General features: G+C 46.1%; 1 protein-coding gene across 2 annotated transcripts; it reads right to left on the bottom strand.

Moving 5' to 3' along the window:
• Nucleotides 1–329: 329 nt before the first annotated feature.
• Nucleotides 330–6,754, bottom strand: TMEM207 (transmembrane protein 207). 2 transcript variants are annotated; one of them, XM_069024759.1, is made up of 5 exons: nt 6,532–6,754; nt 4,675–4,712; nt 4,220–4,255; nt 3,624–3,763; nt 330–2,698 (listed from the first exon to the last, which is right to left on the bottom strand). In XM_069024759.1, exons 1-5 carry the CDS (start codon nt 6,607–6,609, stop codon nt 2,550–2,552), a joined length of 441 nt encoding a protein of 146 aa, XP_068880860.1. In that variant the 5' UTR covers nt 6,610–6,754; the 3' UTR covers nt 330–2,549. The 2 variants fall into 2 exon arrangements, with proteins under 2 accessions (XP_068880860.1, XP_068880859.1); XM_069024758.1 differs by having other exon boundaries at nt 4,211–4,255; nt 6,532–6,752.
• Between the last annotated feature and the right edge of the window lie 8,716 nt (nt 6,755–15,470).

Raw genomic sequence — 15,470 nt, 5'->3', positions numbered from 1 at the left:
CCACCCAGAACGCTTTTGTAGAAGGAAGAAACCCATCCTCTTGTCCATTCCAGTGATCAGGAAGCCAAGGTCCGGGACCCTGAGCCCCTTCTCAGGGTACTCTCCTTCCCTACCCCAAACCAGCAGCAATATTAGTTTATGTCCCCCCCTCCAGCAACCCTACAGGAGCTCTTTTTTGCAAATACCTCCTGGCTTTCAGCAGTTTTTGGAAGCTCCCATGGCTCCTGTCATGTTGGACAGGTACCACAGCACACAGGTTGTCCCATGCTGGTGACTCCAGATGGAGCCTGATTTTGTGACAGCCACTAGCTTACTTTACTACGAGCCGCTTGTCGCAATTCTGAGGGAATAATTTTATTCATTTTGTGCATAATTAAAGCACCTCAAACATGAAACCGAATGCACACAAGTAGCAGGGGAACAAACCCATTCCCTCGAATGTTTCTGTGTGTTGAAAGCCTTGCTTGTCCTCTGTTGGGTGGCTGGGGAAGCTTTTATCACCTCGGGTAAAAGCTTTTACCACTGGTCCTTGAGAAATAGGGATGCAGAGGGATTGGAGGCATTGAAACCAGAGCAGTCCCTGCTTGTTAGCCTCTCCAGCCATCTGATTAGAAGGTGACATTCAATGAAATTAAAGGCAGCGATTTATTTAGAGCCAAGCCATTAATAAGCAAGAGGCAGTAATGTTTTATGCAGCACATAATGCAGACAACCTGTGGAGTTCACTGCCACGAAGGGGTCACTGAAGCAAACACAGTGTGTAGGTGGGAATCAAGTGATGGCTGATTTAATGCCCACTAACAGGCTATGCAAGCTGCAGTGACAAACATAATCAAATCTCATGCTTCAGGGCATAAATTGAAGGGGTTGAGTGGTGGAAGCAGTTATGTACATGAAAGATCTGATCCTGAGAGGTGCTGATTACCTGCAATTCTTACCATGTTCAGCCAGCAAAAGGACACTCAGAAGTTGGTTGACTTCTCCCCTGGCTGAGTCTGTACTTGCTAATTTTCCTTATTAATAAACCCAGTAATATTTTTGCCTGCTGGCACAAACATTCTTTTGGCTACAAGTAACATTTGTTTCCTTTCACACAAGAGTCAAACATTAAAGCTGCTTCTAAAATAAGATTTTAGGGAGATAATTTGCAGTGGTGCTGGCAAATAATTTTCTCTCAAAATATGCTGCAATTCTTTATTGAGCAGAGGTACTTACATAGAATCATTATGAGAATATTATAACCTTTAGTGGATTTATCTTCCCAGTTTCCTTCCTGAGCACAGGAACTGGTGCTAACCTCACTCTGCAGGTGGGGAGGTGGCCCATGAGGCAGGCTGTGGGCTTCCATTAATCTTTTGGGATTCTAATCCCAGATGACCCCAGCTCATGGCTCCATGGGAGTACAGAGCATGAGACCAGGTGTGACATCACCTTCTGCAGCAAGAGAGGTCTGACTGCACCCCCAGCCCCTGCCACTGAGAGAGCAGAGGCAGAGAGGTCAGGCAGGCTGAATTCAGCCTTCAGTGAACTGCCCATGACAAACAAAAGGAAATCTTTTCTTTCATCTGGAATCCAGCTAAGGGGGAAATTCAGCATCTTTCTTCAGTAATTTGAGAACTATTTAGGCTAATACCTCCAAGGAATGACATTTGTTTAGCTGATCCTGCTTGGGCACAAGGCAGTCTGGATGGCTTCTTATTTTGCCATCCTGTCTGCAGTGATCACCTCAAAGAAAATGGCAGTCTTTATCCTAATAGATTTCTGTAGGTAAGTACTAAGTACCTAAGCCCCCAATTCATGTCCGTGGGGAACTTCCAGTGGGTTCTGGGCCATTCAAAGCCTAATGGTCTGCAGTGCTAGGGCAAGAGTAGCTGGGGACAGTCACCATGAAATTAAGAACAGCTCAAATGAGCAAACTCACTTTTTTATGCTCTGTAACCAGCTCCTACCACTGCTACTCCTCCATAATCCCTGTCTCCTGTTTTCTCTTCCCTGGCCATAAATTTGCTGCCTTTTGCACTAGACAAATCTGATATGCTGTGCTAAATATTTCAAATGTGGCAAATGATCCTTCATCACAGAGTGGCATGATTGCATTACAATGTATTAGAACAACATGACTTTGCCAGAGGGTGTTTCTTGGCACAGCGCCGAGAGAAGGAGGCAGCCCAAGTTTGAGAAGTAACTACCAAGTCATTTATCAACATTTGGTCCTAAAACACATTGGGTTGCACTAGCTCAAGCAGTCTCAGAGAGATAAATCTAGAGGCTGAGCCAGAAACCCCAAATACAGATATGCCTTTGAGGAAGCTTCTTGAAATCCAGAGACATCAAAATGTCAAGCTGAGCTCCAGTGACAGATTCAACACATACTTTTGGCATTTATTCTGTTGCATTTAGTCTCGTCTTTCAGGTTCAGATGAAATATGTGCTGCTTTTCAGTCTCTTGGCCAACCTGTGGAAACGGCTGATTTGATCTCACACTCCTTCAGCATGATGGAAGATCTCTGATGAAACAAGTAGGATCACTGAAAGCCAACATGTGGTGTCTAGAACTTGTTTTCCTTCACAACATCCTCATAAGATGGAGGCAATTCAGTTCCCTCAAGGCTGAAGCGTGGGGCACGAGAACAGGAAATCTCTGCAGTCGTGCAGGGGCTCAGGGATCCGGAGAATGGGCACGGAGGTGCTTCAGGAGCTGGGGAAAAAGCAAAGTCACAACTCTGCAGCAGACAGGCATGAAGAGCAAGCGTGGGAGCGAGAGGGGTGAGCCCAGGAGGAGATGCCAAACCACTTGGAAACAAGATAGGCACGGATGTAATTTTTGAAGGATGGCATCACAAAGTCTTTCACCACAAACTCCAGATACAAGAAGTTGGGACAGAGGAATTTGGGTGGGTTTGGGTCCTCCCTGTGGAGACACTGTCCATGACCACCCAGAAGGCAGGTAATACACCCTCTGGGAAAGGCTTAGCCTAGTAACAGGATTAGCTTCATTGTTCTTGGAGGGACGTTATCTGGCCCAGCCTGCTGGCCATACTCCAGGGCAGTTCTGGATGCTACACATAGTCATTAAAGCCCAGTCCTCAAAATATGGGCGCTCCTGGGGGAATGTTGAGGGCGGCTGCCACAATGAACAGCACCCACCAAGATAATCTTTTGACAGACCCCAGGGTGTATCAGCCAGTTGAGCTGTCTACTGGGGTGACTCAAGTCAGCCCAGTACAGTTTTGCCTGAGTGAGAAATGAAGGACACATGCTGAAAAGGACTGCCTGATCCCAGAGCCTGTGGGCTGCTGAGTGCCCTGGCACTGAGGAGAAAGTCCCACACACCTCCACTGCTAGCCTGGCCAAGCCCCAGCCAGACACCTTTGGGACACATGGACACACAGGGGCAGCACCAAGGTATGGCTTGGAGAAAAGTGGATGTGGCTTCAGCCCTCCAGTCCACGGTCTGGATGTGTCCCCAAGATACCAGAGTTGGGCACCCCCACTGTTCACCAGTAATACAGCTCCTGGTTGCTTCCCAGCTCCCACTCAAGCTTGACTGCTTTTTACGTTATGGATGGGCCACAGGAAGGCCACCAGGGCCAGCAGGACCTTGCAGCAGGGACAGGACTAACCACAAAAGGCATCTGAGCTGCTGAGGGCAAAGACAGCCACGGTGCGTCGGGAGAGGCAGCTCTGCCGCTTCAGCCAGCACTGCAGGCAGCAGCAGATCCCGCAGGACAGAAGCACAGCCAGGAAAAACATCATCAGGAACCTAAGGCAGAGGCAGCAGGGGAGGAACAGTACTGTCACCATCTGTGGGCAGCACCGACAGATGGCTGCACATCTTCAAATTAACATATTCATTAACATCTTTTGCAAATAGCCGTTAAATGTTGTGGTTTCCCCACCAGCACACTGGACATGATCAAAGTCCCCAGAAACCAATGTCTCGCTCCTGAGTGCTCAGCAGCAAGTGCTGGCTGGAAATTCAAACATTTCTCCCTGAAATCATCCATCTTTTTTTCCCAGCTCAGTTGTCAGTGTACAGTGAGGGAGGATATGGATAAATGATTTCCATTAGTTTGTAAAGACAGAACACAGGGACAGCCCAGGAGCAATGCTCTCTAGCTATCAGTCTCTCTTAATGCCCTTCTCTCTATATATCCATCAAAGAATATTATTTGCCAGTTTTTTCCTCTAAAGCAGATCTGAAACTTACCACACATACCAGCTGCTAAAGTTTTCATCGCTCTGTCCAGCACACCTAAAAAGGGAAGAATAAAAAGGACTTCCAGTCCAGGGTGAGTGGGCTGCTGTACCCACCCCAGCACGTGTCTACCAACATAAAGAGAAGCACCATCAGTAAGTAGAAGATTGAGAAGTTTTCTTCCATGAAGGAAGCCCTACTAAAAATTTCTCTATGTGGATGGGAGCAATGAAGATGATGCAAGAAGCAGAGTGCCACTTGTTTGCCTTTCAACACTGGCACCCGCCACCAGCGTTTTTGCTGAAAACCCAAAGGGTTGCCAGCCTCCATTTCCTCTTTTGGAAAAAAACCCTAAATGGCCTTTTTCTGGGAGTCCTCGTTCCTCTGCTGTGCTGGTGTGCCAGGCAGAAGCACAGCACCCCTGAAAGAGCCTGAGGTGGGGGCAGCTGCGGGTGAGAGAATGAAGCCACACTCACCTCTCGCCAAGCTCACAGTCCGACCCAGAGTCTGCTAACTGAAAACAAACACGTAAATCAGTGAGGGATTTTTTACAATTTACCAGTGTAATTACTGTTCTTAGAGTGGGAAGCTGGAGAGGAAGAGACATGCAAGTGCTGGTCCTGCAGGGTTGAAACCAGACCTCTTCTTAGGAATCCACGTCTGTGGGTCTCTGCTCTGAGCCAGCTCATATCAAAACCAGCAGAGAACCTCACCAAGAGCTCAATAAATTCAATAGCTTGCAGATGAAAGCTAGGCCAAGCAGAAAGCATTCCTTTTGATCTGAAAGAGGGAAAGACAAGAGCAGGGAAACACCAACTGGAGTCCGAGACCTGCTTACTGCACTGGGCCTTGCTATTCAGAAACATCTGTTGAAAATCCCCCATAACCAAATTCTTGTTCTGTGGCTCATTTTTTTGGGAGCTAATTGTGAATACAGCTGTAAATTGGAGCTGTTTTGACCAGAAGTGTGCTCTACCCAGCATTTTCCTGTTTTCAGATAGTAGTGGTGCATCATTCCCAGAGTCAGATGTCAGGTATTGCAAATATGTGAACCTGAAACTTGTTTTTCAGGTACATTTTCTACTCTCAGCTCATGCCAGTTTATTTTTGCAAGCCTTGTTGATCTTAGCTTCAGTTTCATATTATCTGTGCAAAAAGTAACCAGACCAGTTCATCAGTATAATTGAATCCAACCCAATAGATTTTTTTTGGCTGTCTGGTGTTAGGTGTGTTATTACAGTTGCCCAATGTTGCTACAAAAAAATTCAGGTCAGGTATAGAATTGTGATAACACTGGAAAGCAGAATGAACAAGACAGAGGAATTTAGATTTATTTCTTGGAAAAAAACCTATTAGAATGTAATTTGTAAATAATTACTTTGGATTTCCCTCTGCATATATCCAAAACACAAAGAGATTTCTGACCCTGAGTCAAACTGGAAGGCTCTGTTCTGAATTAAAAATTTGTATCAAATATGCATAACTGAAAGATCTCATTTCAAATCTCTAATTAACAGGACTTCTTTTTGTTATGAAAGGCTTGAGCCACTGTAAACAGCAAGAAATCCCCCCCCCCAAATCTCTATAATGTGTCTGATCCTGTGCACACACTGCCTTTCAGTCCCTACTTTCACCAGAGACCTTTGGATATAGTAAGTCTTTCATATAAAGCATTATCTGTGAAATATCATGAGTGGCTGAAACCCAAATGAGGACTAGAGAAAAAGACAGAAGCTTCATCTCTTCCAGATGTGTCCTTTTAAAACTGAGCTAATTTTCCATGTCACATAGGCACGCTGGTGCAGAATATTTTAATTCTTTTGCGTTTTTTTGCACTTCAACTGATTATTAAAATAACAGGTTAAAAGCAGATAGCTGACTGCTGTGATTACATGTATCCTGAGTATTCTTCATGGCTGAATGACAACCTCTGGACTCTCTTTTATCATCCTTCAAACCACCTCAGCAGAGCCACCTTAGCGTAGTTAGACTGCAGCAAAGTGCATCTGCTCTGAGGCAGGAATCTGTCAGAGCAGCCAAACACCCACCCATGCTGCTGAAGCCCCAAGCTCTTCCATTTCAATTGCCACAGACAGAATAAAGGACTAGGGCAGTCATGTTTTCTTTGCGTTAATTGGAATTTTTGTGAGCATTAAATCTTCACCAAATTCATTAGGTCCTTAAAAAAAATCCTTCACACACACACACACACACACACAGAGAGAGAAAAAAGAAACCACAAAAAAACCTGATGTCTAAATTCTATAAAAGTTGGAATCTTCCCCCCACAAAATCCCTAAAATCAGCCTGGTCCCAGTGAAGGGTTTGGTTACCTGGAAGAAGGTTAAACACAGAATTCCAGTTCCTGCTGTGATCCACGAAGTTAAACACAAAGCTCGAGGTCTCCGCATTATTAGTGTGAGAAATATTGGAAGAGCTTTGTTTGCAGTTGTGTTTTACCCTCTGTAATTTGGTGCTTTTAAAACTTCTCTGCACATCGTGCCTGCAGCCAGAGAACACGTTACCCAATGGCTTCCTGCGCCTCAGAAATTACCGCTAGCCAGGCAGTAAATTTGGGTTTGCAGGGACACAAACAGCTACCAGAAGTTAAAGGAACACTGCTTTAAGGTCAGCACCTTGCAGTTGTTTCGGTATTTTCATAGCTGTTCACAAATTCCTGCTGCTGAAGCTTAGTTCCATATTAACCCACGGCTGCATATAACAGAACCTGCTACAAATAAAGAGTCACTGGAGTCCGTGCAGTGGGGCCACACTTTCACTGCATGCTGCCTTCAGACGGAATATTGGCATTACAGAAAAAGCATGTCCTGTGCACTGTGCCTACCATCTCAAACCTGCACCAAGGGTGAAGGAAACCCTTCCCAGCCTGAGACAACCACCATCAGCACCATTACTGCTGTTATGCAGCTGCCAGGGTTTGGTTTGACAGGAAAATGCAGCCAAAAAGACCCCATGCATCCCCAATGAGTCTTACAAGAGACAAAATTTTCAATCCTGAAGATTGATTCAATTCCTATAGATCCATCCAGGTGATGTGGTTAAACAGGGGTAGAAGATGGTTTGCACCGTAGCTCTGATCCCCTCAGAAGGGACAATCCCAGTTTGTTCAGCAGTCAGTAATAGATTGTCACCGAAGTTTACAGCCCGTGGCTGAAATGCACCATTAACTGCGGTTCTTCCAGATTTAACACCAAGGGTGTTGCCATGAATATGTTTAGTTGTCACTCCAGAGTTAAGCATTATGTTGGGATGCCATTACTTCTGTAATGATTGACAAAGCCGAGCTGCTCTTGAGATGTACCTCTGTGGCTTTGCTTCAGCTGAAAGGTCAAGAAGTCTAACCAGCTGTGATATACATACACAACACAGGTTTGTTATTTAATGTTCAAGTTTTGCATAAACCCAGGCCAAGCCTTGGTGTTCTCTAATGTTTACTTTCAGCTCAGCACTAATGAAAGGCGAGTCCCTGAAATGATGCCCGTTGAGAAAGCATCTCTCATGATGGTGCTAAGTACATGTGCTATGGAATATAAATGGTCTGAACATGCTGTCCTGCTTCAGACCAATCCTTTTCAGTGTTGCTCAACAGTAAATTGCCAAACCAATTTCTTAGCTGTTTTCCTAAAAGAAAAAGCTCCTGCAGTATAAAAATGTGCACAGCCTTGCTGGGAACTGTGTGACTCCTACAATTTCAGGCTTCAATGAGGTTGTCCATCATTGAACTAATTTCAGTTTTCTTCCTCTCACAATTACTTCCCTCATGCCAGCATCCAGGGTACTTTCAATTTAGAACCACCAAATGGATCAACTCCAGTATTTCAGGGGGAAGATACCTCAATGAGCTCCTGGTACTGAAAAATAACACGTGGCACCTTGTTACTGTCTCTGTCCAGCTCTGTGGCTCACACACATGCACGCATAAATACACAGCCAGCTTCAGTATAAGGTCGGTGGCAAAGAGGCAGGAAGGGTCTTTGTGTGGGTTCCCACAGGACCTTTCACTGCTCCACACTGTGGAGGGGTCAGAGGCAAAACACCTGGAGCACCCCAAAACCCAGACTTTTATATGGGGGGGGGGAAGGCGGGACTAGGGAACAGGGACCAATGGGGAAGCTCTGGGGGAATGGTGAAGGGCAAGGGCCAACATCCAACCACAAACACAGAACTGGGGTACATTACCGTAACAGAAGATGGCATTCTCGGAGAGGCTTCTTTCCCTTACCGTGACCTTAAGTCTTTGGCACCAGAGACTGTCCTACCAAGAGCTCTCTCTGTCCCTTGTGCCACAGGCTAATCGGCCACCACAGCAACTGTACTAGATCTGTTTCCAGAAGAAAAGGGAAATGATTGAATTCTGTCACTGCTTAGCTCCTGGCCTTGAGGCAAACTTCGATGTTTTCTGCTGGTTGGCCCCATACAGGAGTTCAAGGGATGATGGCAGTTTGTGAAGCCTGTCCTGCATTCTCTGTAATGGTGTCAAGAGCAGAGAGAGTTGGCTTAAAGGGGCTCCATGAATAGCCCTGTGTTTTGCTTCAGGAGTCATTGCAATACTGAAAAGAGCTGCTGCTTCAGCAGGAAAACTCCCCCTGTCCATGATCAGCTGAGCAGCTTGAATACATGAATGTCATAAAGGGCCTCAGCACTTGCTCTAAGACAGTCAGGAGTGGACACCACAAACCCAGAGGAGTTTTGCACTGAAATTCATGGTGGGCTGGGACCCCTCCTGCTGCTCCTTGCACCGCTGCCTTCAGGTTTTGCAAAACGGAGAGCCCCATCTTCTGGACAGCTCTGTGTCTGAGGGCTAGCTCCAGTCTCAGGGATTTCTCCAGGCTTTTTGTCATCCCCCCAGAAGGAGATACATGCACACATACTTGCACACACACATCAAGATAACCCCTGCTCCCTCCTCCTCTGCTTACTGGATGAAAAGTTTGGGATCTCTTTCCTCCTCAATTATATCCACCTTGCTGGGGGACTTGGGAGGCTGCTCCCTGATAGATGTTAACTCATGGCCATTAGATTAACGTGCTGTTATTTCCTCATCACCTTATGTTGTTGCTAGGTGACAAATGCATCTCCCAGGCAGCAACGGGAGCTACCGAAACATACAGCAATTTATGACTGTCCATTACTACTCTCCTTAAAGTGCCTGGTCCTTTCCATGGGAAGAAGACATGCAGTTCCAGGATCACCCAAAGGGTGACTTTCAGAGTTGCCACAGAAACCACCTTCACTGGGGGCTGGGTCTTGCTGGGCTTCATGAAAGGCATGAAAGGGAATGCAAGATGGGAAGACGGGAGGAATTTCAGAGGACTTGTCAAGTCTGAGAAGGTCAGGGTTGGGTTAGGGGTCTGAATTTCAGGAAATGGGCTCCAAATTGTATTTATGTGCACTAGAAGTGACGGCCTAAGTGCCATGCAATTAATTCATACATGTTTTTATATAGAGCCAAAGTTTCAGGGAACACCCTGGGGACTTCTAGATTTTGGAAAGAGTAGGAGGCAATTTATTGGCAAACAGAAGTTCCCACAAAACCCCTGGCAGCCTGTAAGCACAGCTAGCAACTTAAACTTGTTTAAAGCTCTTCCTAGGCTGGCTTCAGAGCATTTGGTGGTTCCTGGGGATGACTTTTGGGAAAGCAATCACCTTGCTAGGCTCTGACTAGCCTCCCAGAACACCCCAGAATGAGACTGTCAAAGACTCAGCAAGAGAAGAAGGAGAGTGGCAGCAGGAGAGGTGGGACAGGGAACAACAGAATGGAGAACACACAGAGACATGGAAGGGAGACAAGGAACAGCAGGGCAGCCCTGCTCTCTACACTGAGGTCAACTGACAAGAGTTAAGCATGTGTTCACTTTTTTATGCTGCAGTGTTTTCATATCACCACCACAATCAATTCTTGCTCCAGTTCAAGGCCACTGGGATCTCTCCTGTCCCCACTGGACTGCACCACCACAACTACCTCAGCCTTTGCTTTTGCAGCTGCATCCTTGGCATCAAGGCTGAGGTGGGCTGCCACCATCCTTCCTGGCCTGGCCTAGGAAGACTCAGCAGGTAAATTCAGTTTAGCCCAAGAGAAGAGCAGAATAATGTGGAGGATTGAGCATTTCCTCTTTTCAGTGGGAGAACTAAAGCAGCTTCAGTCTCTTCCTCCATAATGGAAGCCACAAGGAGCTACTCGTTCCCTACACACACACTGAGATGACTAAATCCAGCACTGGGGAGAGCTTTTTAAACTAATGGCCAGTGCTGGCACAGGAACAAATGGGAGCAAACCAACCATGAATAAATTGAGGCTGGAAATGCAAAGAAGGTTCACCCCATCCAGAGCAGCAAGGTTGAGCAGCAGCTTGTCCGTGGGAGGAGTGTGGGCATGAAACCAAACGGCTCCCGGGACACAAGTCAGCGAGCTCCCACACGAGATGTAACCACTTCAACGGGACTTGCTGACCCAGGGAGCCCTTTCCCACCCCATAGAACCACCCCAGTGGGTCCTTAGACCCTCAAACCCCTCCACATGCACAGGAGTCAGCCAAGGTGGCCCCGGGCTTGAGTGAGCGAGGAAGGATGAACATTTTAAACCAAGCTCTGGTAGAGCTGGCACAGCCTGTTGTCTTTCAAAAGGATTATAACCAGTTGCTGCTCCCTGATGAATGTGGCCCTTTGTGAGCCTGTGCGGGGGACGTGCTGCACGGGGGGAAGGAGAGACTCCAGGCACGGATTTAAATGAATGCAAACAAGGATGGCATTGTTCTGCTGCATCCTCTCCAGGAGCAAGGCTTCACAGGTCACCCCTCAGATCTGAGGCAACTGCAGCTACCTCATCATGTTGGATGGTCCAGAGAGCCCTTTTGTTTGCCCTGGTGTACCAGCAGGGAAAATCCAGCAGAGAAGGGGTCAGTGAAGGCTTCTGCCTGGCAGGAAGCTAAAGGAAAAGGAATCTCCTTTAGGTTATGCAAGAGAGATTTCTCCTATATGTGCGTGCATATCCCATACTGAGAACTACAGAAAACTGAACTCAATACACAGGTGTTCATACATTCATGGAAGTCAAAACTTTAAAATTACCCAAAATCCCAACTATGAAGTTTTGAGTGAAATTGCTGTGATTTGTCCAAATACTGCTGTTCAGGCCCTATAAAGAACACCTGAAATAAATACTGTAACAACTGAAATATTAAGTTTATCTGAAAGGAATTAGGCAGGAGCTTTCTTGCTCTGGAATTCTTGTGCTTTGGGAAGTGAACATTTCCAGCAAACATCTTTTGTGTGCTGATGACTTTGGTGCTGACTCTGGTCTCACCATCAAATACAGAAATCAGTCTGCAGTGATTCACTGAGAGCTGTGTTGTGGTGGGGCAGGGTGAAGCTGAAAGAGTTAGAGAAGTGGTTATTTTTTTTCCCCTTCCAAGCTGAGTTTTGTCTTTAAATCTTAAGTTGGATCCCAAAAAAAACGTGCCAAAATAACAGGATTTGGGCTAAACCTAGCAGTTGTTTTGTTGTATGGGAGAATTCAGAGCTCAGAATTACATTTTGAGATCTACTGCACCTGAGAAACAAATGATTGTCGGACTTCTCCTATTCCTGGCTTGGACATTAGGACATGAAATAATTCCCAGCTCTATCACTGACTTCCCAAATACCCATGAACTTCTGTGTGTTACAGCTCACCTGGAAAAAGAGTTTAAGAGATCTTTCATCTCAATCTCTCCAGATACCACTGTACCTCACACAGAGCATATCAGAAAACAGTTCAAAGAGCTGGATAACCCTCAAGAGTTAAGAAACAGGAAAGCAGAATTAAGGTTAAAGCTGATAAAATTTAAACCAGCTTGAATAAAGAGAAAGATGAAGTATACCAGAATTACAAAGTTATCACCAGGAGAAATTTTTCTCTTTTCATTTTCTAATGTGAAGTTGAAGCTGATTACAACTACTTGAACCCTGAAGTCTGCTGCTGTTTCTTTGTACTCCAACAGGTCCTCTTTTAATCAGTTAAAATTGTATGTGGATTTAATCATTAAAAATTATAGTTAGGCTTTAGTACTTTCTCATAATACCTCTTTTTTTTTGTTGTTACTCCATTGCCAGGAGCTAAGAAATTACAGTGAAAAAATTAAAAGCCTTTAGTATTTTCATCCCTGTAATTTACTTAGCTGCTGGATGTAAAAAGACAAAAGGAGAATAAATTGCTTGAAAGCAAATAGAGGCTTCATTTTCCTCTGGCTTTGAGTTACTGATATCACACTGGACACCACATGGGAGGTTTTGGCTGAGAAATTAGCATGAGACTATCTGGCACATCCTGAAACACATTTTCGAGGCAATTTTCCAGGCAGAACCGTTTAGCAATGAATGCAGAAATACATTGTGATGCTGGTCATTAAGAGCTGGCACATGTGCTTCTTCAGCAGGAAACCCATGGTCCAGGGGCTTCTAGCTCTGCAAGAGGGGCCATGTGGGCACAGGGACATGGGCATGTCTCTTGTGCCTCCTGCAACACCCAGACTCCAGGCACCACAGGCTCCATGTGCTGGGTCCTGGGCACCTGCTAACATTTCAGTCTAAGACTTCCTCAGATGATCCAAATACCTACTCTTACCACACTTGATTGCTTACCACCCTCCTATGCATCTTGAATTCCTTCCAGGTGCCCTTTCTGGGTTTATTTTGAATTATTGGAGGCCTCGGGTGCAGCCTGTGCCCTGCCAAGCACCCCCAGCCCACCTGGGCTCCATGCAGGGATGGGCAGTGATTTCAGACCCTCATTCCTTGCAGGCACAGTCAGTTCAGAACAGGCTATAGCCATACTCCTGTGTGCCCAGAATTAGTGAGGGCTGATCTCAGCATTTAAGGATTCAAGAAACATGGGATCAGCAGGCTGCTCTCCAGCCTTCCTCTTGTGACAGATAAAATGCCAAATGCTCTGCCTGGGAACATGGTGAGCTGATGCTTGGGGTGAGATGCTGTGTACACACCCACCTTGTGCTCCCCAAGGATGCTTCAGAGGCGAGAGTAGGATCAGGGTAAGGATGAGACAATGAGGCTCCTCTGGGTTTGCTTCCCCTCCAAAGCCCTCTACCATGAGCCAGGCTGCCCTCTGGCCACCCAATTCAGAGCTCACCTCCCCTCCAGGCTGGTGCCAGGATGAGAAACAACGTCTGGGAGACCAGATGGAGAGCTTGCATCTTCCTCTCCGCTCTGCAGGAGTTTTCTGCATGTATAAACAGAGAGAGATATGGGGGATGCTTCCAGGGCAGACAGGGACGGCAAATAAGACCACGCAATAGGAAGGCTTAGCTTAGCCCTTTCTCCCCCTCAACAGCTTTACTGTTTTACTTAATCTCCCACTTTTACATCTACCCCAAAAATATATCTGAAAAACACACTCCTGTTTATAACTTCAACACAAACAGCCAGGCTCTTCACACTCCTTTCTTTTAACTCACCCTTTGATTTCCCCACTGACTCCTGCTTCTGCTCTCTCGATTTCCCTCTGGCCAAGCAAAATTGTCCTAACAACATGAATCTTCCCAGTCTCATTTCCCCTCCTTAGAGACCTGCTTAAATACCTCAAAACCCCTTATCTTACTCCAAAGCAGATTTTCATAACCTCTCCATCTCCCACAGGTCTTTACTGCTCTGGAAGAAAAAGGTGCAAACACTCAGAGCTGCCCTTGGAAGAGGTGAGGGTAATTCTGTAGGACCTATTCAATAGGAAGGGAAAATGAATCCCCCCCCTCCTCATTTGCTCTAGTGATAATCTCCCTCTTCTAGAGCAAACAAACTCCAACTGGCCAACTCCTTCCTTGTATTTGTGGGGGTGCTTTGTGTGCTGCACCAGCACTTAGATGTGCAGGTTGCCATGGGCTGTATAAATGTAGGGCTCCTGATACACATGGGAGTCCAGATGTCAGAGAAGGGACACTTTCCAACTTCCACCTGGATGGCAATCAGCATTAGATGCAGACCTTTTTTTTATATCTCCCCATTCTTACAAGGTATTACTCCTGCACCACCTCTCCACTGTGCTACACATACCAATGAGCTCCAATCCTATGAAAGAGAAAGAAAATATTTAGCTTCATTCCCAGCTGTGGTCCTTGGACGCATGGTTTGTGTGACAGAACAGAGTCTTCCAGGATCTCAGTGGGAGTGCTGGGGCTGGAACCCAGCAGTGCTGAGGTTCAGCTGTGTTAAGCATAGCAGCTTCCACTCCTGGAAGGTTTTCCAGAGGAAGATCCTTACAGCAACACCAGTGCAAACACTGAAAATCGCAGCTCAGACACTCGCCTCATCTCCTGTGCACACACCTCTTCTTCCTTGATGTTCTCATCCACACTCCCATGCTCTCCTTACTCTTGTAAGCCCTGGTGTCAGGGACAGACAGAATGGGCCTAATCCTATGGGATTCAGGATTCCCAGAGCCTGCAGGGAGGGCAGATGGTGCTGGGTCATCCTTGGGGTGAAACCTGGGCAGTCCTGTCCTGCCAGGCAGGATGTTGCACCAAGGGCCCAACACTGGTGCACAGTGGGCCCTGAGTGGAGCACGACCATCTGTGAATTTACTATTCCTTCTCAAATGCTAATTAGTTATTTACATAAAACTTTGGAACATTTTAATTAGTTGTGTTAATTTAGAATTCACAGAAGAGAGCTATAAAAGTCTATTATATGGGATGCTTATTCAAATGAAGCTTGAAATGGCACATGGTGATGTACTCACAAATCTCCTGCCAAGACAGCGAGAAAAACGAGAGGGTGGCCAGGCTTTGAGTGAGACAGCAGGAGATTGGCATTTCTGATGCATTGGGTAAAGCTGAGAAGCTGGTCCTGGTTAGAGAGATGGTCCTTTCCCACTTGAGGTCTCAGTTTGACAGTTACAGACTCATATTGTCCCAATGTTGTTGCATTTGATGTGTCCTCCTCCTCCTCAGGGGAGGATTAACAGTTCTATCTTTTCTATCTTTTCTACCTGACAACTATTTTTTTTTTTAAACTTGTAGGAAGTCATCATTAGGCTTGAGTTGGTTTGAGATGATTCAAATCATGCTAAAAATGGCCAGCAGTTTATGGAGCCAGAGGAATGAGATAGATGGACATCAGTCCATCAGTCATATGTTCACACCACCCTGTTCTTTTAAAAGATTAGGTGATGCAAACAAATGCACTTCAAATACAGATTTACCAGGTCTAGGAGCTCCCCTTGCTCTGCTTCAGCTCAAACTCTGTGACAGGCACCACAAGGCAG

This window comes from Aphelocoma coerulescens, chromosome 9 (assembly GCF_041296385.1).
Source record: "Aphelocoma coerulescens isolate FSJ_1873_10779 chromosome 9, UR_Acoe_1.0, whole genome shotgun sequence".
NCBI classification, from domain to species: Eukaryota; Metazoa; Chordata; class Aves; order Passeriformes; family Corvidae; genus Aphelocoma; species Aphelocoma coerulescens.
This window is presented reverse-complemented; position numbering and strand designations above follow the sequence as displayed.

What these genes read in the sequence shown, in the direction of transcription:
- TMEM207 (XM_069024758.1), bottom strand. Translation starts at nt 6,609, where the DNA reads ATGCGGAGACCTCGAGCTTTGTGTTTAACTTCGTGGATCACAGCAGGA. An exon ending in TGTGTTTAACCTTCTTCCAG is followed by an intron (nt 4,713 to 6,531) that starts GTAACCAAACCC and finishes GTTTGTTTTCAG; the next exon opens with TTAGCAGACTCTGGGTCGGA. An exon ending in GACTGTGAGCTTGGCGAGAG is followed by an intron (nt 4,256 to 4,674) that starts GTGAGTGTGGCT and finishes TTCCCTTTTTAG; the next exon opens with GTGTGCTGGACAGAGCGATG.